Here is a 26,049-nt window from a genome sequence, read left to right as displayed (position 1 = left end):
GCTGCTGCCCTGCCGCAGCACCGGAAGTGGAACTGCTGGGAGAAAAACTGACTATCAGAGATGTAATGTTATCTTTGATAATATTTCGTCTCCTCATTTTTCGTCAACGAAAGTAAAGAGAGATTTTGGCATAGTTTTTATTTAGCAAACTACGTTTTCGTCTCGTCACTTTTCGTCAACGATATTGCATGATGATTTCGTTACAGTTATTGTTTACTGCCGTCGGTGCCGTCTCGTCATCGTCTCGTTTTCGTCATGGAAAAAAAGGTCGTTGATATTTCGTCATAGTTTTAGTCAATGAAATTAACACTACGGGAGACAACGTGTGACTTACTCGCGGGGAATTTAAAGTGAAATGGAATTGGTTACACTACACATCTCGATTCTCCGGTGTGGCAGTATTTTGGATTCAAGCCAAATCAACGAACCTACAGACTTGAATGAGCCGGGCGGTGTGTTGCATTTGTTTAAAAAAAGGTAGCGACAAAAGCAGGCAATACCACACATTTTAAACTACACCTAAAACACAACCACCCCATTCCGTTTTCCCAGCTGGTAGAAAACACGGCAGCTGGAGAGCCCCCACCTTCCCGACAGTTTACAATCAAAGATGCATTTGCCCGACAATGCAAACATGTTGGTGTTCCTTGCTCGAAAACTTTGAAATACAGATTTGGATATGGCCTGTTGAGGCATCTGGGTCTTTGTATGGACAGTGGACTGTACACTTGACTGTTGTTTTAAGGAGGGTTTGCTTGTGAGACAATGTGTGCTCATATTTATTTATATATATATATATTTATATATATATATATATATAGATAGATAGATAGATAGATAGATAGATAGATAGATAGAGAGAGAGAGAGTTCTGTTTTCCAGCCTGAGTCTATTTAATTTATTGTTTTGGTTGTGTGTGATTTAATTAATTTATTATAATTTAATTAATTTGTTTTATTTATTATATATAATTTATATATTTTAATATTATTTCACATTTCATTTGCTGTTGAATGTTCAATAAAAAGTTATGTTTGAAAGGATGTACTTTTCATTTCAAACCTTTATTTATACAGATAAATCCCATTGAGATCATTGATCTCTTTTCCAAGGGAGACCTGCTCAAGTAGTTCCACATGAAACATAAAAACATAAACAGAACAACAAAAGGACATCACACAGCATCATTTACATAATTATCCACATAAACAGGTACCAATAGCTTCTGATTGACTAGCATCCAACCGAGCTTTAAAAACATTTAGTGGCACCAGATTGTTCAGTTTCCATTTAATTTGCAGACTATTCCAAGACAGAGGAGCTGCGCATCTAGAAGCTGTCTTCCCTCAGACAGTCCTAGCAGTTGGCACATTTAATAAAACCACAGCATTCGATCTCAGGCAGTAGCCACTTACAATTCTCCGTGAGATCAGGGAGCAGATATAATATGGAAGTTTCCCTAACATTGCTTTGTATATAAAAATGTACCAGTGACTGAGCCTCCGTACAGTTAGTGAAAGCAAACCAGCCCTTGCATACAGGGTACAGTGATGGGTTAATGCTTTACAGTTAGTCACAAATCTTAGTGCGCTGTGATACGCAGCATCTAACTTGACCAGGCAATGGGCAGGTGCATTCATATAGACCAGATCCCCAGAGTCCAGCACAGGTCAAAGGTCACAGAGCCTTTTCCTGGCCTCAAGCGAGAAGCAGGACTTGTTCCTGGAGAAGAAACCTAGCCTAACCCTCAGTTTTTTTAGCAGGTTATTGACATGAAGTTTAAAAGTGAGACAATCATCAAGCCAGATCCAAGGTATTTGTAACAGGTAACCACTTCAAGTTTTATTCCTTGCATAGTTACAATATCTAAAACAGGCTCTGGTGTCTTTTTAGCTTTAGAAAAGAGCATTACCTTGGTGTTATCAACATTTAAAAGAAGCTTTAGTTCAGAGAGCTGAGTCTGAATAATGTTAAAAACAGCCTGTAATTTAACACCAGCCTCCTTAATGGAGGGACCTGCACAGTACATCACGGTATCATCCGCATAAAAATGTAAAGTAGCTTCATCCACATTTTCACCTAAACTGTTGATGTAGATGGAGAATAAAAGTGGACCTAAAACAGAACCTTGAGGTACACCATTAGTAATGATCAACCACTCAGAAGACAGCCCATCAAAATGAACACATTGGGACCTTTCAGAGAGGTAGTTCACAAACCACCCACTGCATGGCTGGATAGGCCTATACTGGCTAGCCTCTGCTTTAAAATGTGATGATCGACGGTGTCAAACGCTTTTGAAAGGTCAATAAATAGAGCTGCACAACTCTGCTTATTATCTGAAATACTAGTAATGTCATTCACCACTTTCATTGTGGCAGTGATGGTGCTGTGTTGCTTTCTGAAGCCTGACTGATGTTTAGACAGGATGTCATTTGTACATAAAAACACCTTTACCTGTTCACTCACTAAGCGTTCAAGAACCTTAGCCAGAACTGACAATTTAGAGATTGGCCTATAGTTATTTAATAAGGTGGCCTCCCCTCCTTTTAGCAAAGGCAGGACATACGCTGACTTCCACAATTTTGGAATTGTGTTAGTGCTGAGGGAGAGGTTAAAAAGAGTAGTGAGAGGTGGAGCAATAAAATCTGCAGCTATCTTTAAAAAGAAAGGTTCCAAGTTATCCGAGCCAGCCGGTTTCTTAGGATCTAGCTTGGTTAAAGCTTCACGAACAACATCAACAGTAAAAGGGGTCAAACTAAAAGGGTTTTCCAACACACGTTTTTCAGAGTTACATACTGTAGTGTTCACAGAAGCAGAGTTAGTGACAGAATCAAATAGAGAACCACAGGACACAAAAAGCTCATTAAAGCAATTTAGCATAGTAGCCCTGTCCGATATAGAGCCAGATGCTGTGGTAAGGCACGGAGGTAGCTCATTACGGATATCGCCGGTGGATAACGATTTAATGGCTTTCCAAAATATTTCAGGATTATTCAGATTCTTTGTAGTTACTGACAGATAGTACTTTGATTTAGCACTTTTGATTTGCGATGTGAAGCTATTCCTTAGCTGCCTAGAACGCAGCCACTCTACCTGTGAGCCTGATTTCCTAGCCTTTGCCCAGGCCTTGTTTCTCTCATGAAGGAGACTGGACAGATTAGCAGAAAAACAAGGATTGTCTCGTCCCTTTACTCTAAATGTACGCAGGGGTGCATGTCTATCAATGATCTCCATAAAACCAAGATAAAAATAAGACCATGCGGTTTCTACATCAGCACACAGATCGATTTTACCCCAATTAAAATCAAACAGATCATGCACAAAACCCTGCTCTACAAAATGTTTTATGTCTCTCTTGATGATAATGCGAGGTTTAACCTTTTGGACCTTAGTGTCCCTAATTGTGGCTACAGCACAGTGATCGCTCAGATCATTTGCAAATACTCCCACAGATGAGTATTTGTGTGGAACATTTGTTAGAATTAGATCAATTAGGGAGGATTTATTAGGGGACTTAATGTTAGGGCGAGTAGGACTGTCCACAATCTGAGTAACATTCAAAGAGATACAAAGGTTTTTAAAATCCTCTGACACTGCAGTTAACAGGGGGGTCTGTAACAACTCACTACCATGACCTGTTGACCCTTTGCCACTTCTATATTTAAGGCTAAAAATTCAAATTGCTTACTGATCGATTTGGAAACTAATGTGGTTACACTGAACTTATTCTTAACATAAATGGCAACGCCACCACCTTTATTAGGCCGTTCGGTACGATACACATTAAAACCATTTAAGGCAATGTCAGAGGCCAACATAGATTTGTTTAGCCATGTTTCTGATAAAACAATGACGTCAGCGTCAGTCGAGCTCGCCCAGATACGGACAAAATCTAGTTTACCTAACAGACTGCGCACATTCAAGTGGATGAAACCCAACCTAGACCTAGCTTTAAAATCAGCAGGAGTAGCGATCTGACTACTACTACTGGGCGGACCAGGGTTAGGTTGTACATTTCCTGACAGTAATAACAACAACAAAACCAGGCATATTTTCCTCTTAAACGACACACATACATTGTCATCTAATTTAGAAACACCGGAAAAGTCTGTGAGAGTGTGATTTGAGCTTAAGAAGCAGTCCTGAAGAACCATCATCGCAGGAAAACAAAAAAGACAAACATATGTGACCCGCTCTATCGAAATCAGTCGGAAGTCGCAACGGCTCATTTCAGAATAAACGTGGATTTACGTAAAAAACAATTTTTTCAGGGTTCGGGTGTTTTGTTTGATTTTAAACAAACCAAGTCTTGGCTTTCAGAATATGAAACTTTTATTTCCAAAATCACACGATAAGTACATTTTTGACATTGGCTGACATTATGAACGTAAGAGTAAAGTAATCATAGATAACACGGCAGGATCCGTTACAGTTTGTTTTCATCTGATTTAAATTAAACAGAGTCTTGGCTTTCAGAATATTAAACTTGTTTCGGCAAATTCAGATAAATAAATATATCTTTGAAGCTTGTAACGGCATAATTACAAGCGGAGAACGGAGTAATTTAACGCCACAGCAGGCGTAACAACAGCCGGTGTTTCTCGTGAGGGTTTTCCCCGGGAAACAAACACAATACACACAAACGCAAAAATACACAAACACACACACGCACACACGTATACACACACACTCGCGAGCTTCCCCTCCAAACGAAAATATCTTCCCTCCGTAGTATTTTGATCATTTGCTCCACTAATAATCAATCAGATGGATGGATTCCAGAGAAGAGGAAACTTTAAAGGCCTTTTTCTCAAAATAAGGACTCGGTGACAGTCATTATATAATGTGACATATTTCGCTTAATATTTGGAGTACAAAAACAATCCTGATATCATTAGAAAGCTAGGAATATCCTCTTTCCAACCGTGTATACAACTCAAAATGTGTCTTCGGGTCAATGCGACTGATTTCGATGGAGCAGGTCACATATTTTGTCAAGCAGATTTTCTGTGACCGGTAATTGTTTGAGCAACACATCTGAACCTTTGCAGGGGATGCCCACTGCGGGTGGCAGAACAGACCTGAATCCAGTAGACTTCTCAGAATGACTAGAGATCTTCTCATAGTCCAAAACAGTTAACAGGCACAGCAGAATCCCGATATGGGCCATTTTCCCAGACCAGCACACAGTATCCGCGATGTTCCTGCAAAATCAGCACAGCAGCAAAGGACAGGCTAAAACAGCAGCGTGGAAGCGCTCCGGTCCCTCCGTGGTATCCCCGGGGTGAAAGCAGGCCTCTGCAACAGCAGAACCAGGACAGGTGGAAAGCAGGCCCAGCGGTGGTAAAATCCTCCTCCGCACAGCAGCACACGCCCGGTGGAAGCAGGCCAAGCCCGAAGTGTGGATCCACTCCGTCTCTCCGCGACGACTCCGGGGTAAAAACCTCTCCAGTACAGCCGTATTCTACAGGTGGGAGCAGGCCTCCGTAGATCGCAGATCGCAGATCGCAGGCAGCAACAGGTGGAGCCGCTCCGTCTCTTCGCGACGAGCAGGCCTCCGTAAATCGCAGTTCGCATGCAGCAACAGGTGGAGCCACTCCGTCTCTTCGCGACGTCTCCGGAGGAAAAACACCTCAGTACAGCCGTACTCGACAGGTGGGAGTAGGCCTCGGCAGATCGCAGTCAACTAAAACTACTACTTGTATAAGCAGGGATCGCTAAAAGTTTGTAAGCAGGAGAACTAGATGCTAACAGATGCTAGATGCTAATAGATGCCAGATGCTAACAGGTAAGTGCGAGCCTGTAGAAATTGCGACTGCCTCCAACTTGTACTTCAACTAGTCTAGGCTTCATTCGTATAGTATAATATATTATATATTATCATGATGTCAGTGGTCTAAAATGGTCTTGCAACGGTGCCGACAATATTGTCTTTTATCGCAATAATTTCCAGAAAAATGTATCGTCCAACAAAATTCATTTTTGTGACAGGCCTATGTGTGTGTGTGTGTGTGTGTGTGTGTGTGTGTGTGTGTGTGTGTGTGTGTGTGTGTGTGTGTGTGTGTGTGTGTGTGTGTGTGTGTGTGTGTGTGTGTGTGTGTGTGTGTGTGTGTATGCGGCAGACAGGCAGGTCTCAGTTGGTTTGGTGTCCTCTGCTTACTTAAAAGTAAAAGTTCCCGGCACAAAGTACTCTTTTTGGTGTGAACGCAAAATAAGGGGTACTAACGGAACTAAACGGGAAAAGTACGGGGAAAAGTACTCTGGTGTGAACGCGCCTAAAGAAACAATTCTAATAGCAATAGACACAAAGTCACATTAGGCACATGCTGTGTGACTTTGAATCGTTAAAAGATGATCACAGTCATAGAGCTGTATTGCAAAGGCAGACCTGAGGGCAGTGGTGTAGTGGTGAATGGCCTCCTGGTGCCGGATGTTGTCTTTCAGGAAGTTGGCGTAGTTGTAGTGGACTTTGGCATTGTGTGGCAGAGTCTGGATACCAGAGCTGAAACGGGGAACAAGAATAGGAAAATAAGATGCAGGTCACTCGTTTCATTTCTGTTCAAAATAACATCCTTGTCATACTTGTAATTCCTTAATAATGTTAGGGTCATCAGTTAAATAAACTATAAACAGCCTGTACAGATGATACTGAGACACACACACTGACTCTTTATTATCATAAAAAAAAAACGGGACAGAGAGAAGCCAGAAACTTTCTAGCAGCATTTTGTAATTAGCATGTTTAAAATAAACTCCTTTTGTAAGCTCTTTTTGCAATATAATAGTGCAAGGGTTGTCTTACAACATCTTACAATGTGGCCCCATTAAATAAATCAAATAACTATAATTGTATTTATTTTCAAAGTGAAAAAAACACAAGATCTGCAATTATAAGAAACATCCGTTTTCTATGATTTCTGAGCTGAAATATGGTTTACATATTTTACACAATGGAAATTCAAGTCGTACTAAATCCAAATATTTGTGTATCATTTAAATCACTATTGTTTTTTTTACCTGATCACTATCAGAGTATATTAGTACTGAATTTCTGGTGCAAATGTAAGCCAAATGTTGGCATTTGAAAACAGGAACCACATACTGTACAATTTAACACTAGGAATTTAATGTACACAGAAAATCAACTTTTGTGTGCCTATTTCAGAACAAGGGCAAAAGTCAGACGCACACGCGCCATACTTGCCAACCCTCCCGATTTTCGCGGGACACTCCCGATTTCATAGCCCTCTCCCGGTTTCCTCCCGGGGTCATAATTCTCCCACATTTCTGACAAAATCAGATTTACTCAGGACTGTTTCCACTCGGACTTTATTACAGCTACACCATCGTTTGGTTTCCATGGTAGCGCGTCTCTTTAGTAGCGTGCGCAACTAGATAGTCACAGAAAAACAGAACAAGAATCGACAATTCGACCCTCTGCTCACTCCTTTCCTGGTCCAGCCCCACACATATGCTCCATCAACAGGATGTTACAGGCCACAAGGCATTGCACTCAGAACTACAATAAGCATGCTAACAGCTCCCCTCCCCCCGCCCCTGCGGTGGTTTTGAAATGCTCCCGATTTCTGAGGTCTCAACGTTGGCAAGTATGGACACGCAGAGTGGGGGAAGTCCCCCACCCCAACGCAGAACATCCTTCCGGCCATCAGAGTCTCTTTAGTAGCGCGCGCAACTCAAAGTCTGAGAGGGTGTGGAAGATAGTCATAGAAAACAGAACAAGAATCGACAACTCGACCCTCTGCTCACTCTTTTCCTGTAAAATACAGGTCCAGCCCACACATACAGATGTAGCGCTTCATTTCAGACGCCTACCCGTGCGGGTCCGTGATCGGCACGGGGTGGGCCCCTGCTGAAAAGGAAAACCCCCCCGCAGGACTTGATACGCCCCCTTGATAAATAAATGTAATTTTAATGAAACCAGCTGTAATGGATCATGGATCGACCAGGGGGAGCCGTGAAAAGCTGCCACACTGGAACTCATGTGAAATAAACAGCTTATAGATATACAGGTATCTGATCGGATATTTGTTGAGATCCATATGTCACGGATAGGATCATATTCTGTGCTAAATAAGAGACATGTAATCATTTACAAAACATCACCATGTTTTTATTTAACAAAATAATGTTGTTTAATTCACGTAGGTGTAAGTACAAAACCATCGCTATGTTTTTTCATCAGGAAATGCAGCCCGGCTCAAACAAACGATTTTCAATCATCATCCTCACGATCATTTAATGTGTCATATGTTCGCGAGTTGAAATGAATACACTAATTCATATAGTTTAATCCACGTGAGTTTACAACAACAAAAATAATCGCTTTGTTTTTATATCACATCCGACCGGAGGAAAATGCAGCACGGCTCTCACTACCTATCATCCTAATCCCACGGGCAAACAATAATGTGTACAGTGTTAATAGTTTACTGTATTATTAGTGTCTAATATTACTGCTATAACAATCACACATTGAGTTGTTAAAATCAGACTGTTGTTTTTTTTAAACAGTCTGAATGAAACGGCAGCTCTCAGGTGTGTGTTTACCAGTGTTGGGACTAACGTGTTACAAACTAACGCATTACTGTAACGCAACTACCTTTTGCGGTTACTAATAACGTTACTAGTTACCTATTCTCATTCAGTAACGTCGTTATAGTTACTGCGTTACATTATGTGATGGAACTGAACCGAATCTCCCTGCGGATGTAGTTTACAGGCGAATACAGCGCTGTCCTCTCACAGCACCATGGAAAAGTGAAAGTAACCAGAGAGGAGTGATGATTGGTTAACGCGGGGTAACATTTCAGGGTAAGCCAATCAGAGACAGAGTTGGGCGGGTCTTGCCTTATGGGGAAAATACACAGACACACAAACACTTGCTAACACACACACGGCAACGCTCACCAGCACACACACACACACACACACACACACACACACACACACACACACACACACACACACACACACACACCACACACACACACACACACACACACACACACACACACCACAACACACACACACACACACACACACACACACACACACACACACACACACACACACACACACACACACACACACACACACACACACACACACACACACACACACACACACACACACCACACACACACACACACACACACACACACACACACACACACACACACACACACACAATGGCAGATGCAAGTATCAGCAAGAGCAGCAGCGCATTTACAACTTGGAGATATAACCACTATTTTCAATTTGTGGGGATAAAGGACGCACAAAATATTATGGTCAAATGTAAACTGTGTGCAGGAAAGAAAGCATTGTCCACATCGAATAACAGCAATGCCAATCTCCTGGAGCACCTAACTAATGTAGCTACATGAGGCTATAAAACTAGTCGCCAAAGACCCCACCGTCTCAACCACCGGCAGTGACCCAGATGGAGCAACACCATCTAAACAGCCAAAAAACGATCTTTTTAAAACATGTCACCCAGAGTCAACTAAACAGATTGATTGCTGAAAATAGTTTGTTTGTCTTCATTGTCAGTCTGACAGTTTATTATTTATCCAATTGTTACTGCCAAAAGAGTGTAGTTATTGTTTAATTGTTACACTGCCAAAATAGTGTAGTTGTTCTTAATGTGTACACTGTGGTGATTGACATTATTCACCCACGGATCTATGGGTTGGGGTATTGTTCTGCACGGACATTTTAGTGAACCGGACTTCCTGTTTCCGCCGGTCTTCGCTTCCCGGCAATGGTTTTCTGATGCTAAATAAAAGTCTAGCTTGTACCTTTGATACCCCGCCTCCGACTCCCATCTCTCGGCACCACAACACTGCCAAAAGAGTGTAGTTGTTTTTCAAATCAGATCAAGTTTTATTTATATAGCACATTTATAAACGATTTTTGGTGGAGCCAAAGTGCTGTACATATAATAAAAATAGCCTACAGTCGAGACACTTTACAGCAAATACAACAGCACAGATTGTTTTAGTTTTTATTTCATATTGCACTACTTAGAACTTGATTGTTGAGGCTACAATAAAGATGCCTGCTTTATTGTTATTGCACAGATTACAGGTACTGAGACAAGAAATGCAGTTTAGCTTCTAACGGTACAACAAGCAGTGAAGTGAAAAGTAATGTACACAATCTACAGAATAAAATATAGAATGAATTGAATGATGAATAAACAGTGAGCTTGGGTATGAATACACTAGTAGCCTGTGAGCAGTATTAACAGTGTGTATGAATATGCTAAGATATATAAAGTATGAAAACGGTAAGCAGTGCAAATAAACAAACAAAAATCTTTTGAGAAGCCCCCACCCCCCATGTTGCCTGTGTTGTATGTTGCAAACTCTTTGTTTAAAACTAATTGGCCATCGGAATGTGTGGAGTAAGTCTCCCAAGCACATTCCACAGCTCTCCCCCCCCCCTCCTGTGATCTTCCAACCCCCAGTCTGTAGGTTTATGTTCGCAAATGTCAGTGTTAATTTTGGCAGCTGTTTTTGATTTAGTCTTAGTCTTTAGACGAAAATGGTTATTAGTTTTAGTCACATTTTAGTCATTCCTATCCTTCGTAGTTTTAGTCTAGTTTTAGTCGACGAAAACTCAAAACGTGTTACTCTAGTTTTAGTCGACGAAAACTCAAAACGTTTTAGTCAACTTTTAGTCGATGAAAAATTACATTTTAGTCAACTTTTAGTCAAAATGTGTCTCTATACTCTCTGAATGCTCCGTCCCCGGCAGATCTCGGTGTCCGCTGCAGCGTGTCTGTTAGGCCCCGCCCCCCGCACACAGAGAGACACAGGGAGATCGCTCTTCTGGAGTGAAGAGAGCGGAAATAATGATATTGCAAGTTAGAAACGTAAGATGCATTTTGACAGACAAGATGGACACTTGGGGGAAAATATCGTCGTCTCGTCTTAGTCATGTAAAAAAGGTTGTTGACGAATATTTTTCGTCATAGTTTTTGTTGACGAAATTAACACTGGCATATTTTAAACTGTCGCACTTTCTGTTGTTTCTATCGCGCATTGCCGGTACGAAAGGGTCTGTGCCGGAAATATCAAACATTTAATAAAAGTGAAAAACAATGAACAAGACTTAACGTATTCATCATAATTAATTATATTTATTCTGTTCGGATGTAGGATTTTTGACTTTGTTTAGAGCAGTGATCTTCTCTGCAGCAGAGAGCTAAGCGCTGTCAGACCGGACTTAACCCTGAAAAGTATTATCATCTGAAATTAATCATTATGTTATTAATATTAAATACATATAAGTATTTTTACAACTTGTGTTTAGAAATACTCTGTTGTAATTATTGATACATAAATGTGTTCATCCATTCAATGTGGCATCTGCTCTAATAGGTTTAATGTATGATATTACTTAATAATACAATACATTATAATATATGATATCATAATTATATTTTAGTTTTATTCATTTCTTATAACATAGTTTCTCATTATTATTATTTTTATGGCTCATCTTATTTTTGATTTTATTAATCTGTGTGAATCTGTGCTATCCTGTTTTTCACTGTTACCCTGTTGCTGTTTGAACTACTGCATTTCCCCACGGGGATTAATAAAGGTCTTATCTTATCTTAATGTATAAGTTGATTTACTTCAATCTACTGTACTGTGTAAAAACACCCCAACAATATTACAAAAAATATACTGCATAAAGCAAACTATATACTTTATTTGATCTAAAACTGATGTTTTTTCATTATACTAGCCTGTGAAAACCATAACAAATAAGTGATTAAATGCTACAGTATTCAACAAACACAACTGCAGAGCTGCAAACATTGCAAACAGACTAAGGTCTACAACACCCAGTTCTCTTTGTGTATTTGTGAATGAAGCGCCATCTCATGGTTAAATCCTGTAATTGAACAAATGGGGAAATTTGGCAACGCCCTCTAGCAATTTGGCAACACCCCCAGCCACTGGGATCCGCTGGGCTTTTGACTGGGACACACACATGTGAGTCCTATCTGGAGTGCTACATCTGTATGCTCCATCAAGACAGTGCACTTACAACTACAATAAGCATGTTAGTTAATGTTAATCCAATACAGCTCCGGCGATCCACTAGCACCCCACGCGGTGGTTTTGAAATCCTCCCGATTTCTGAGGTCTCAAGGTTGGCAAGTATAACACACGCACCCACACACAAATACATCCACATATGCCTCTACTTACCGGAAGAGGGCCTCTCTGGAGCGCCAGACGTTGTTCTGCTGGACGGTCTTCCAGGAGAAGAGCAGGAGCAGCAGCAGCAAGGAGACGCTGAGGACTGTGGTACCCAAACGGCCAACCAGCGAACACAGGCGCCCCAGGCCGTGAGCCACCAGAATACAGTAACCCATACTGGAAGAGGGCGGGGGGGAGACAGACGGGACAGAATCTCTTACTGCAGTCCTACATTCTAATAGAGGTGTTTAGGCTGTTAAAAGGCCTGCTGACTGGTTTGTGCGGTCAAACAATGTGAAAAAGAAAAGACCATACCATTACATAGGAAACACAAGGAAATTAGTTTTAAAAGGAGTGAAACAAATTGTGAAATGAATGGTTCTGAAGGTTTAATTGAGATGATTTAGCAGATTTCCCACCAAATAATATTGGGTATTTAATTTGTGACAACATGCAAATAGGGTTTGATGGCCAAAATAAAGGTTTCTATTAAGAAACTAAGGAACCACCAATAATTCCTTCAGTATGGTAATATGTGGAATGATAGCCGAAACGAAATGTCAGTGAATTAGGTAAATCTGTGCTATTATTATTTAAGTGCTTGTTTTGCATTTAAAGTGTTTATCAACAAGAGCAAATATCATCTCATAAGGGCATGACATTGTGTGTGTCTTATTTAAGTCAGAGCTGCTGTATTTCCATTTAGCAATCCTAATATAAAGGCACTTTGTTGTAAACAATTGCAAAAGGTAGAAAATAACCACAAAATGCAGAAAACACACCCCTTGAGAGTAAGCAGCTACGTCTGCCCTCGAGACCTTTCTTGCACTTCTTCATCCTCTTCCACACCCCCAGTCTCAGTCAGCATCCGTCCTTAACCAGAGACTCTGTCCTCACTCCGCTGTTCTTCACTGCGTCCCACCTCAGTGAAGGTTTCTGATGCTCTTTGTTTGTGATCAATCTCAGACCACTTGGCTATCGGTTTTCAATTGTATTCAATGTAGCCAACGGATATCTGGGCCGAGTCTTTGAGATAAGGTTTAGAAACAAAGTCTTTGACCTCATTTGAGGTTTCCTTACTCATCGATTAAGATTTGTCACTATAACTTGAGCTATTTCTGTGAATTTATGAAAAATAAATGATTGAGTGAGTGCTCCGACAGAAAATGTATGCTTTGTTTAACCAACTTCTGGCTAACACGGCAACAGATTTAAAGAAAAGGTGATTAGTAAAAAAAACTGAGAGAGAAAATGACGTCACAGTACAGAAAATGCAGAGTCACTAAATACATAGTGACTACACAGTTCTGTGTCTGAAAGTACTGCAGTCTGCCATTTGATTCTGCTGTGTGGCCCAGCTAAAAGTAGTTTAAATGCATTACACAGAAACATCTGCTGGCAGATACGCTGCATTAGCCATGCAGTCAGTTAACTGAGCGCTGATTGTGATCAAGTCCTTTCCCCCGAAGGCATGCGCATCCAGCTAAAGCCCCTGCTCTGAGAGAGGATTCACTGTGAATGTGTATGTGTGGACACCATGAGCCCCTGTAAACCTAATCCACGTCACCCACAACCCCTAAGGATCTTATACACAGTTAGTGTATTAACAGAGACATTAAAACAGAAGATGTCAAATACAGAAGGACAGACTGATTAGCTAACGGAACAGAGAGAACATGAGAGCAAGAAAACAAACTCAAGGACAAATGGAGAGGCCCTTGAATTGAGAGTAAAGAAAAGAAGAGTTGGCCTACAGAAGGTTGGATATGTATATTTAAAAAAACTTTGATAGATAAACAAAGAAACATGTTTGGAATAAATGAGAAGACTTACTCCTCATAGAAGAAGGGGAGTAGAAATCTGACACCACAAATATATGAAGGCAGGTACATGAACAAATACAGACTCACCTTGGCATGTAGAGGACCCTCTCTGCCACGACAAACCCAACCCTGAAGAAAAGGTTACTGGCAGGAATGAAGGGAAACATCAGGAATAACATTCCAACCAACATCTCCCTGCTCCCCTGGCCCTGCACAGACAAACACACATTGTTTCAATAAACTCAGTACATTCTCTGTGTAACCGCTGTCAGCACATGTTCTTCAGCTGTGACTAACTACTGTCGATTGCATTATCTAATTACAGTTAACGTTTTTCTGTGAAGCCCATATCTGACGCAATTTATATTTGATGAAGCGCATAGCCTCTACCCATCTTCTGCTGTGTTATCAGTATTAAGAGCTAGCCACTCAGAGGCGTGTTCTGCTGAGAACAGCTTTGACACCTACCTGATGAGAGGCCAATTCAGTCTCACATCTAATGTGTAATAGCTCTGTCGGTCCACAGCACGAAACATAGTTGTATCACAATAGCACATCTTGTGAAGTGGCTACGTTTCTTCCCTCCATTCATTTCAAGAGGCATGGACATGACACATGATGTTCAAGTTCCTCTCACTGTAACCAAACAACAAGGCAGCTCTCCTCTTATTCAGAGTGTACAATTCCATATGTTAGGATAGTCTTGCTTCTGATTAAATGTCTAGCGAGAAATGTATATTTTACTTTCAGAATATTTGTTCGGTCAATGTGTTTGAACTTGAGTTTGACAATTATTACACAGATTATTTCTCTCCAGAAAAGTGTGTGGATAGTAAGAGTGCCTCAACACCAGTGTCACTACAGCCACCTCACTCTGCAGAGTGTGACCGGCTGCTGTGTTGCACATTTTACTTTACTTAATACACAGGTATTATGGTCCGAAACCAGAGATTTGGGAATTTCACAATCTTAGCATTTTAATAGTCAACAGCATTTTTGCACTCATGTTCCAAATGAAAGTTGTGTAACCTCACACCTCTGTCCTTCATCCATATAGTGGAGAAAACTATATGGATGAAAAGAATATGATCTCAAGGTCCAAGCTCACACACACAGTCTGATAGAGTGGTGACTTTTTCAGAGCAGGAAAAACAAAGTATTCTGAATAGAGCTCTATAAACCGCCTGAGGACAAAGTCCCAGCAACAACTGGATGCATTTAGTGTGGCTGCAGCAAACAAAATAATAAACCCTCGGCCAAATGTCATCAAAAATGTATCGTGATGCTAGTGCCCACCCCCATCACTCTGTGTGACTCCCCAGTCACTGCTGTGCACTCAGCAGAGACGATCTTTGATATTGGCTTCGCCACTGCGGAGGCCGAGAGTCTCAGTGATCAACACACATGGAAGTTGAGGAGAAAGAGAAACACAGCGCACCGAAAAATACCTAAAAAACAAACGTTAGCCTATGCATGAGTGTTAAGCACATCAGGCAGCAGCTGTATGGGCATTGCACTATGGTGGTGGCTATTTGCACATTGTTAATCCTGGGCAATGCATCCTTAAATTGTTTAACTGTACATTATACAATTGTATTGTACTCTGGAGACAGAGAACACTTGTGAAAAGGCCTGTTTGTGAAAGGTCCAAGTGTTTTTCTTAAGGTAAAAAATAAACAGCATGATGGGATGTGCAGTACTAATAGAGAGAACCAAATATGTAAAGCAATTTTTGGTTAATTTATGATTTGCTGCATATAAGGAATACAAAAAAATCTTCTGTCGTACCATATTAAAGTATCATCATTTTGTATTGTGTTGAATCGCATCGTATCGCATAATGTTGAATCAAATCGTATCGAACAGGGGTGAATCGTATCACATCGCCTGGTGCTTCAAATGTATCGTTAATGTATCGTATCGTTGGCAACGTATTGAGATGCACATCGCATCGGCCTCAGTGATGGAGATGCACAACCCTACTCTGCAGTGATGACATAGGGTTTTATTTTCGAACCTTGTTAACTCTCGACTCTTTCCAGCTCGTACAACTCTTCCCACTCTTTAAAAAGGAGGTAGTAGCATGTTACAAGGACAGACAATCATTAGGAAGCAGCAGAGTGCAGATAGAACTGACCTGCAGTGAGAACAAGCAGCTGAGGCAGAGGGCGACCATCACCACAGCCAGCAGCACCGTGGACACATTGCGGATGTCCACCAGCGACTCCACCAGGGGGATGCTGCCCACCTGCCAATCATAACACAGCACGACGGGGGCCAGCAGCAGCCAGGCATTGAAAGACAGCAGGTACGAATAGGTCAACATCCTAAAGATCGCAGGTGGGTGCGTTTGAGGTGGACAGAGACAAAGGAGAAAACAAAGATAATAAAAATGAATCATTTGTAAACCTAATGAGGATTTCAATTAATCATTATAACCATCTTGTTTGTCTCAATAAAACCATAAAGTTAGCTTCGTTATGTTTCTGCATGGTTTTTTTGTTGTATTTGTTCCCTCCCTACTCTGTTTCTCTTTCTCTGCAGGGCTAGTATTCTCCTGGCTGCAGACGAGGCACACCTGTTCCCATTATCAACCTTCTCGATAAGAGACTGGCCCTCACTCCACTACTCTGCCAGATAATTAAATGTCGTTGGACAATCCAAAGTGCCTCTCTGCAGCCCAAGCCTTGTGTTTCCAGATTGCTGTTTTTTGTGCAACTTGTTGTGTTTTTGCCTGGGACGTCTCTCTCAGCTTCGTGGGGACTTGTTCTGCAACCAGCCAGCATTACCTGCCTTTGACTTGCTTTCCTGAAAGATATCCGAACACTACACGTTTGGACGAACAGCAGGAGGCTCTTTTTCTAACCTGTGCTTATTCACAGTGTGTTCCTCTACTTTTCTCTAGCTTCTCTCAGTGGGTTCACCTTGCACTACTGTAGGTGTAGGAAAAACAATGAGTGGATGGACAACACATGTGTTCATTTCGTCAACGAAGACTATGACGAAAAATGTTCGTCAACAACCTTTTTTACATGACTAAGACGAGACGATGACGAGCTAAAAATAGATTCTTGATAATAAAAACGATGACAAAATGTATATTTTGTTTTCGTTGACGAGACGAGACGGGACTAAGGTGTTAATGGTGGACTATCGGACATTCAAAATGCAGGATTTTTTCCCCCAATTGTCCGTCTTGTCTGTGAAAATGCATCTTACATTTCTAACTTGCATTATGATTATTTCCACTCTCTTCACTCCGGAAGAGCGATCTCCCTGTGTCTCTCTAGAGGTTTCTCAATACTCTAATTTCCCCTCCTCGACTCCTCGGTCCTCCGGTAGTGACCCGGAAATGGATTTCAGCGCGCCATGTTGAAGGACATCTCATTTCTCTACATGCACATCGAGGACCGAGCATTGAGGAGGCTCTCTAGAGGAGCTCTAACCGAGGGGACACTGATGGGTCCTCCACGGCTCTTCCGCGGATGCATTTCCGGGAACGGTGGAGGCGTTACGCACGGCCGGACTTATCTCAGCCAATGACAGCTCTCCATGCATCCCCTGGATATTATTTTAGTAACTGCTTTCATCACGATGCGATGTTTCCAGTGAGAACAGCTGTGAGGTCCGTGCAGAAAGCAGAGCAGTGTGTAAAATATATATCACTCAGTATAACAGGCCCACATTACTCTCTGTATTTGTATGCAGTAGTTTAGTTGATATCTACAACTAAACTACTGAGGAACAAGTATCACAGCACCGACGGGTGAACAATAGTGTTTTGGTAACACGGGTGTTCAGGTAACACTTAAAGACTTTGTTATGGAACGCAAAGCAGAGTAGGGGGCTAGTACACCCTCCTGAGGGTCCGACTGTGGATGTCATGCGAGCATAACAAGGTGAAAACAATCAGTCTAAATTAACATTCGGGATGGAAATGTTCGGATTTCCAAAGAGAGGTTCTGAGAATAAATTAAAAATCAAGAACCGAAATAATTGAACTATTCATATCTTAGACTGCACTGTAAATTTTAATGTTTATTTTATTAGCTTTTCTTTTTAATGACTGATTTTAAATGCCATTTTCTTAATGTCTTTCATTTTTTGTTTTTCTTTTAATGTTTCTTTTATTATCTTTTACTGTTTTTAAATGCCTTTGTCTGAATGTCTTTCATTTTTGTAAAGCACCTTGAATTGCCTGGTGCTGAAAGTTGCTATAGAAATAAACTTGCCTTGCCTTGCAAACAAAGAGTTGATATTTTTCTAAGACCATTTAGTGCTTCACATAATAAAATGGCTGTAACCTGATTATGCTTTAGGAGCTATAGGTGTGTGTGGTACAGTGTGTAGGTGTGTGTGTGGTACAGTGTGTAGGTGTGTGTGGTACAGTGTGTAGGTGTGTGTGTGGTACAGTGTGTAGGTGTGTGTGTGGTACAGTGTGTAGGTGTGTGCGGACAGACGGGTCTCAGTTGGTTTGATGTCCTCTGCTTACTTTTAATACTTGTAAATACAACTTTTGGCCCGTCATTTAAATTCCCTATTTCAGCGACCAGAGAGGGGGGATATATCCAGTCTCTGATTGTGTTACGTTATTATGAGAGTGCTCTCATACTTGTTAGATTCTGAAATTGTATATATTTATTAGGGCTGTCAGTTGATTAAAATAGTTAATCGTGATTAATCGCAAATTAATCGCACATTTTTTATCTGTTCTAAATGTACCTTAAAAGGAATATTTTTCAAGTTTTTAATACTCTTATCAACATATGAGTGGACAAATATGCTTTATGCTAATATTTATTATCATTTGAACAATGACAAATATTCTCATGAATATTAAACACAACAACCTGAACATTACAAATATTCGCCTCAATTCAACCTGGAAGTGTGTGAGTGTGTGATGGATCGTTGGAACTATGTGCAACTCAAGGCATATGCTCGAACGGGAGCTGCAATCATGTTGCACTATCCGAGCTGAGTGTGCTGACTTCTCCTACAATGTCCCGCTGTCTGCTTCCTGCATAAAGTCAAGTGCTCGGCGCAGTTGTGGCGAAATGTCGCTCCTCTGTGTTCATTCAACAGCTCCTTATATCCGTTAGCGCAGCTAGCTAGCACCAGATGCTAACAACAATGCACGTAAGGTCTCTCGCTCGCTCGGGCCACACACACACACACCCTCCCGGTCCTCTCGATGGCCAGTCGGTGCCTGCCGGTGAGCGTGGAAGTGTGGTCTGCCACAAGCGGGCGGCAGGAGCGGGCTGTCAGCATCAGCTTGTAGATGGTATTATAAACTTGATGCGCTCTGAAACTACGGGGCGGCCGAGGACAAAAAATACACATGCGTTAATCGCGTTAAAATAATTAGTGGCGTTAATTTAACGCAAAAAAACTTGACAGCAACTTATTGCTATTATTTATATAAATATATGTGTGTGTATATGTCCGCATCTGTAGCCTGTTATTGTCTCATTATACCGCACTGTAAATGAATTAAAAGCAATTATAAGCACTCTGTCTGATGAACACATCTGTCCATCAGACATCGGGCTGCTGTGCCTCCTGTCATCATTAATGGACGTCTCTTTAAAATGACCGCTCAGAGGGGAGGAGTTCTCATTTCTCCAACCGCCTGCTGCTTCCCCTCCTCTCTCCTCGGTTCCCCTCGCATCTCCTGTGGGCGGCACAAAGTCTTGAAGATAGGAGTCGAGGAGGGGAAATTAGAGTATTGAGAAACCTCTTCTGTGTGCGGGGGGCGGGGCCTAACAGACACGCTGCAGCGGACACAGAGATTTGCCAGGGACAAAGCTCGTTTGCCATTAGTGTTTTCGCGCAAGCGCGTTGACACGAGCAGTATGTCCAAACAGCATATTCAGTCGGAGAAATGCAACATTTCCGACTTCCTTAACTCAGTAACGTTATCACATCAGGTGTGCAGAGGTGGGAGAAGTAGGCTTACTCATTTCTTGTAGTTAATTAAAAAAGTACCAGATTGTAGGAATACTCTGTTACAGTAAAAGTACTGCATTCAAAATGTTACTCAAGTAAAAATAGAAAAGTATTAGCATCAAAATATAGGTAAAGTACCAAGTCATTGTGCAGATTGGTCCTTTTCAGAATAATGTATATGATATGTTTTATAATTATTGATCATTAAAGTGTTCTCAAAGCTGGTAAAGGTGCAGCTAGTTTGAATGACTATACTGCAGGGTAGCTTGTGAATTTACTCCAGGTGTAACTAAAGTCTGATTTAAGAGTTGATTATATTTCACATCATTCATCCAGATGTGTAAAGTAACTAAAGGTATTAAATAAATGTAGTGGAGTAAAAGTACACCATTTACCTCTGAACTGTAGTGGAGTAGAAGCAAAACATTTAAATACTCCAGTAAAGTACCTCAACATTTTACTCAAGTACAGTACAATATAATAACATAATTATATATAGTACCGGATCAATAAGCAGTATCGATAAGAGTAGTAGTACCATTAAAAAACCTTAATGATACCCATCCCTAGATATCACACAAGTAAAGTGTTAAGAGAGTGAAATGTTGCTTTACGAATTTCAACACTTGATACTGTCACATTGATTCCAATTTCAGATACCTGTATTTACCCAACTGAATTAGTTTAAAGAGAGAAACATTTTTGACTAGAAATTGACTAAAATGTAATGATTTTTCATCGACTAAAACTGGACTAAAACGTTTTGAGTTGTCGTCGACTAAAACTAGACTAAAACTATGAAGGATTAAAAGGACTAAAATGTGACTAAAACTAATAACCATTTTCATCTAAAGATTACATCAAAAATAGCTGCCAAAATTAACACTGGGACAGCAGAAAGATATTTTTGCATGTTGAAAGAGACTCACATTTTTATTTTCAAAAAGTCACAATTATGGATCGTTGATGGTCGGCTGTCATACAAAAACCCTCCTCCACACCTGAGATTCTCTCAAGAAGAGATGAAAGAACACAAAGGAGTGAGGGGGTTGGCATCAATCACCTTCCCTGATACTCATTGTTGGAGATGGCAATGGGCCTATGAGAAAAAAAGATAATAATAATAAAAAAAACCTTAAAGGTGGGGTAGGTACGTTTGAGAAACCGGCTCGAGATCGCTAGAATTTGAAAATACACAACCGGAGAAAATCTGCCACTTCCTTACAGAGCCCCTCCTCCAACACACACGAACGCGCACATGACCAATGAGGGCACGAGATAAGTTTGTGCCCAGATGGAAGGCTGACAGGCAGGTAGGCCAAAGGTTGTACTTTTTACAGTATTACGGCTTCTACAGATGACTTTTTTTGTATGGGTTTTTTGTCAAAGCACTTCAGATATTCATTGCTATCGGGATGTTAAGAGCATTCCATGGAATATAACAAAAAGTGTATCTCGAGCCGGTTTCTGAAACTTACCTACCCCACCTTTAACTAAAGTTCTTTAGGTGCAACACCCTAACCACAGGTAAGGCAGGTTGTGAGCCTTGGACTCACAGGTCAAAGTCTTGGTGGTGACATGGTCTCAGGTCAATTGCTGTGTGTGTGTGTGTGTGTGTGTGTGTGTGTGTGTGTGTGTGTGTGTGTGTGTGTGTGTGTGTGTGTGTGTGTGTGTGTGTGTGTGTGTGTGTGTGTGTGTGTGTGTGTGTGTGTGTGTGTGTGTGTGTGTGTGTGTGTGTGTGTACCACTGACCTGGTAAGCAGGTGTGGGGAGAAGGAGGCGGGGTTGTCCTGCTCAGAGAACAGAGGCATGGATCCTCCCATCAGCCACAGCCTGACGGACATGATGATGAGCACCTGGAGGAGAAAGTGTGCAGCATGAGTACAGTTACAATCAAACAGCAGCTGGTATATTTTTCATATTTGTATGAGCTCAATGTCTTTGAAATGCCTTTTACATTGTTTGCTTTCTATGCATACATTATAATTTATATAATTTGAATGGTCTGTGTTGTAAATGTATTATTGTGTATACACAAGAAATCTGTCGCACATCCGTCCGTCTGTTGCCCTGCGTTGATCACCTTAACCTGTTAAGCCCTGAGCCTGTTTTTCAGGTCTCAGGCTTGAAAATGACATTCCCAGAACAAAAGACCATATCTTCCCTTCTAAAAGGGTTAAATTAATAATCTAAAACTGTAAATTATAGTGTCCGTCCAAAAAAATCTTTTTTACTTATAGTGAAAACTACCCTTGGATGATGGTAAGGTAGACTAAAAGCTTTAGGAATCCAAAGTACAACATATAATAAGTACCCTGTATCAACATTGAAGCAAACCAAGTGACATTTGACCTTTTAGAGAGGTTTAGCAAAAAAAACTCCACCTCTGAGGTGATTTGGGTGGAAATGGCCGTTTTTACCGTTTATCTGGAACCCATTGGTCGATTTTGGTGATTGACATCTCTTTTTGACCGTTAGAGCCAATAGAATCGAAGGGGAATTTCCCCATACACACACATGGTACAAAAAAGGTGGGGGCTTTGCGCATGCAGGTTTTCATCAGAGTGAACCTATCTCTCGCTCTGACATCTGGAAACAGAAAAGCAGGTTTATTGCTTATGGATTATCAGAAATCATTTCAAAGGGACACAGACACATTGGATCAACCTATGGATTAACTTCAGCAGCGTTTTTATCGTTTTAATGCCATTGAAGACCACTTTTGACCAGACAACGACCAAGGTAGGCTATGTTGCCGGTTTTAGCTACCTAGCGCCACATGTTTTGATGTCTGTTCTTGTTAATAGCTTCGCGAGTTCTTATCATGGAGTGATGATGTATGTACAGATCAGAGTTCCCGTTAGCCGGTAATTACCGGACTACGACCGGTAAAATATGCTGAAGACCGGCCAATCTAAATCTCTCCGGTCAAAGTGTCCGTTAAAAATAATTTCCGTTTAGCGCAATACCACATCAGTTGCGCAACTTGCGCCATTTATGTGACAGACAAGAATAGTCAATTCTAATGTCTAACACGTAATGTGGAGAAAGAGATGTCCTGTATGGGTTGATTGTGCGTTGATCTGTTGGTAATGCCTCGGGGTTCCAGTGGGCATGTAAACAAATGCATAATGCTGCGCTATACTTTGCGGCCTCACCCGGTTGCATAGCGACGCTTATTGTTTAGGTGTCTTTTAATAAGCAGGTAGTCTTATCATTAGCTAGAACTAGCTGGATCTGATCGATATGGACATAAACGCGAGTGAAGTCTAATCTGACGGGAGAGAGAGTTCAGCTGCTGCTGACGAGTCGACACGCAGCTCTGAATGATCACATGCAGCGGTGAGCGGAACAAAACACACACCAGGTTAGAATATCACACGTAGCTATTTTAATGATCTCTCAAACTACCTAAACTAGTTATAGATATGTTTAGTTTTACTGTCGGGTCACTCATTACTGGATCCGCGAGCTGCATGATACTGACGGGCTGTCAGGAGAGGGAGAGCGCTCGGTTTATTGAATAATAAACGGGAATCCGCGTTATTGTAAGTTACTGTACACTTTTGAATAATGTAGTTAATCTACTATAATTAGTTTGTTTAATATCGAATCATATCAATTTGTTTTAAAGCACAATAAATAACAAAGACGACCTTTGACCGGCACTTTTCTCATTTTGTCCGGAAGATTTAAACTTTAATGGACATGTTGACCGGCGAAAAAATATTCTAACGGGAACTCTGGTACAGATGTAGCGCTTCATTTCAGACAGTTTGAAACGCGAGGGCCGTGATTGGTACGTGATCTGCCCTCGCTCAAGGGAAAACCTCCAGCTTGACTTGAGACCGCCCCCGTGATAAATAAATGTAATTATTATGAAGCCAGCTGCAATGGATCATTGATCCACCAGGGGGTGCAGTGGGGTTCCACACTGGAGCTCATGTGAAATAAAGTCAGATACAGTACGCTGGATGTACAGCGGAACTTTGTTAAGATCCATATGTCACGGATATCATACTCTGTGCTAAATAAGAGACATGTAATCATTTAAAAAAACATCACCATGTTGTTATTTAACAAAATAATGTTGTTTAGTCGGAAAAAACGAACGGGAGGAAATGCAGCCCGGCTCTCGATTTTTAATCCTAATTTAATCATCATCTTCACCACGATCATTTATGTTTATGTTCGCCGAATTGACATGAAATCACTGACACATATGAATATGCTGTATTCAACTTCATTAAAACGTTATTAACGTGCCTAAACTCAGTAATTCACTAAAAATATTTATATTTTAATGGAGCCTCGTCGGCAGATCAGGATCCCGACACATAGCGGAGGGATCTTGATCTGGATGAAGGGTGTTATTTTCCCCATAAGGAACAAGTCGCTGCAAATTATCCCGCTTATTACATGGCCACATTCTCAACAAAGTAACGACATGACTCCCAATATTAATTGAAATGCTTTTATGGATTTAAAAAAAATGTTTATTGATTTAAAAAATAGTTGTATTGATTTAAATTGACATGCATCCGCTAAGAAAAATAGTCCGTTGTTACCGTTTTTTTAAACAGTCTGAATGAAACGGCAGCTCTCAGCTGTGTATTTACACAACTAATGGCCCATCAACCTCTCTCCCCCCTCCCCCCCTGATCTTTCTTCTCCAGCAGCTAAATTAACTGTAGGTTACTCTGAGTGACAAGCTTACAGTTAGACACAACACTGTCATTGCAAGTGACCCTCAGTTAGTTGACTTTTATGTTCAACTGCTAAATTCGTTACTGATATAAAAGGGCTTCTACTGTACCTAATTACCTTAACACTAGAACCGCCAGAGGTTTTTGTATAGGCCTACCTAACACTGTCAAATCCCGCTATTATAATGCAATTTTTAACAACATAGGGTGCTACATAACACACTTTCAGGAAAAGTCACGGACTGGGAGACTTTAATATTTTATTGAAAAAAAGTTACATTGCACACACACAACACACATCACACAAATTGACCCGATTGGCGGTTCTAGTGTTAAATAAACTCACTAATTCATGAAACCAGTTCAATACGCATTATTCTTATTCTTATCATTCTTTATGAGCGCAGAAATAGTCTTAAAATTAGACCTGTTTTTTAAATGAAATCTGACGGCAGGCAGTTAGCTCTGATCACCTATGATAAATGCGCCACACCTAATCGCTGGCCATTCAGCCACAGAGCTCCCTCTATACAAATCAAACTGTAGACGGTGTGAAAGCACCTATTGTTTTAAATAATGGTCGGAATGTGTGAGCCTTCTGAATTACCGTGGGACAGCACATTCTAAACTAAAATGTTCAATCTTATCTTATCTTATCTTAATAATAACTTCATATTAATAATAATAATAAATCATACAGTATCTGTCCGAAAGGGAGCAGGAGGAAGCAAACTATATATAAAATATACAAAAAATATACTGCATATTAAAGCAAACGATTGTAAAGGTAAAAGTATGAGCATAACAAATAAAGAAGTGTAGTCTAAACATTTACATTATTATTATGATTATTTAATTTATAAAGACTATATATTATTGAATTACAAGATTAGATATACTTTACTTGATCTAAAATATTGATGTGTTCAAATGCTCTTCAAAACACAACAGAAAGTCCATGAAACTTGTCTTTCTGTATTTGTGAATGAAGCGCCATCTCCTGGTTAAAACCTGAAATTGAAAATCTGGCAACGCCCTCTTGGAAAATAGTGGGAGGGCTTAACATTCCTCGATACTGGTCTTAGGCAGGTCGTAGGCAGGAAGCTGGAGTCTGAAATGAGGTGCTACATCTGTAGTACCCATCGATTCAGTGTCATCTCACGATCAGATCGATGGGTTGGACGTGCAGCTACGATAAGTAATAAGGGTGTTATGAGTGAGTTTCTGTGGAACACCCCGTTAGCATTTTTTGCTCGTGGCTAATTCATAGGCTCTGCGCTAGCTTTGTGGGGTTTTTTGAAAATAAAAATAAAAATGATCAGTTAGC

At 40.8% G+C, this 26,049-nt stretch overlaps 1 protein-coding gene across 2 annotated transcripts in view; it reads right to left on the bottom strand.

The window, feature by feature from the left end:
• Nucleotides 1-26,049, bottom strand: part of tmtc1 (transmembrane O-mannosyltransferase targeting cadherins 1) — a 103,612-nt gene that overhangs the window by 37,236 nt on the left and 40,327 nt on the right. For both annotated transcript variants that reach the window (XM_034074777.2, XM_034074778.2), the window contains 5 exons: nt 21,769-21,872; nt 16,206-16,395; nt 14,156-14,277; nt 12,255-12,422; nt 6,392-6,505 (listed from right to left, as the gene is read on the bottom strand). In XM_034074777.2, coding sequence (XP_033930668.1) covers nt 6,392-6,505; nt 12,255-12,422; nt 14,156-14,277; nt 16,206-16,395; nt 21,769-21,872 — 698 coding nt within the window. The remainder of the gene's footprint in view (nt 1-6,391; nt 6,506-12,254; nt 12,423-14,155; nt 14,278-16,205; nt 16,396-21,768; nt 21,873-26,049) is intronic.

Source organism: Pseudochaenichthys georgianus, chromosome 23, assembly GCF_902827115.2.
Source record: "Pseudochaenichthys georgianus chromosome 23, fPseGeo1.2, whole genome shotgun sequence".
In the NCBI taxonomy this organism is placed as follows: domain Eukaryota; kingdom Metazoa; phylum Chordata; class Actinopteri; order Perciformes; family Channichthyidae; genus Pseudochaenichthys; species Pseudochaenichthys georgianus.
Note: the sequence above shows the minus strand (reverse complement) of the source record. Positions and strands in the feature narration are given on the sequence as shown.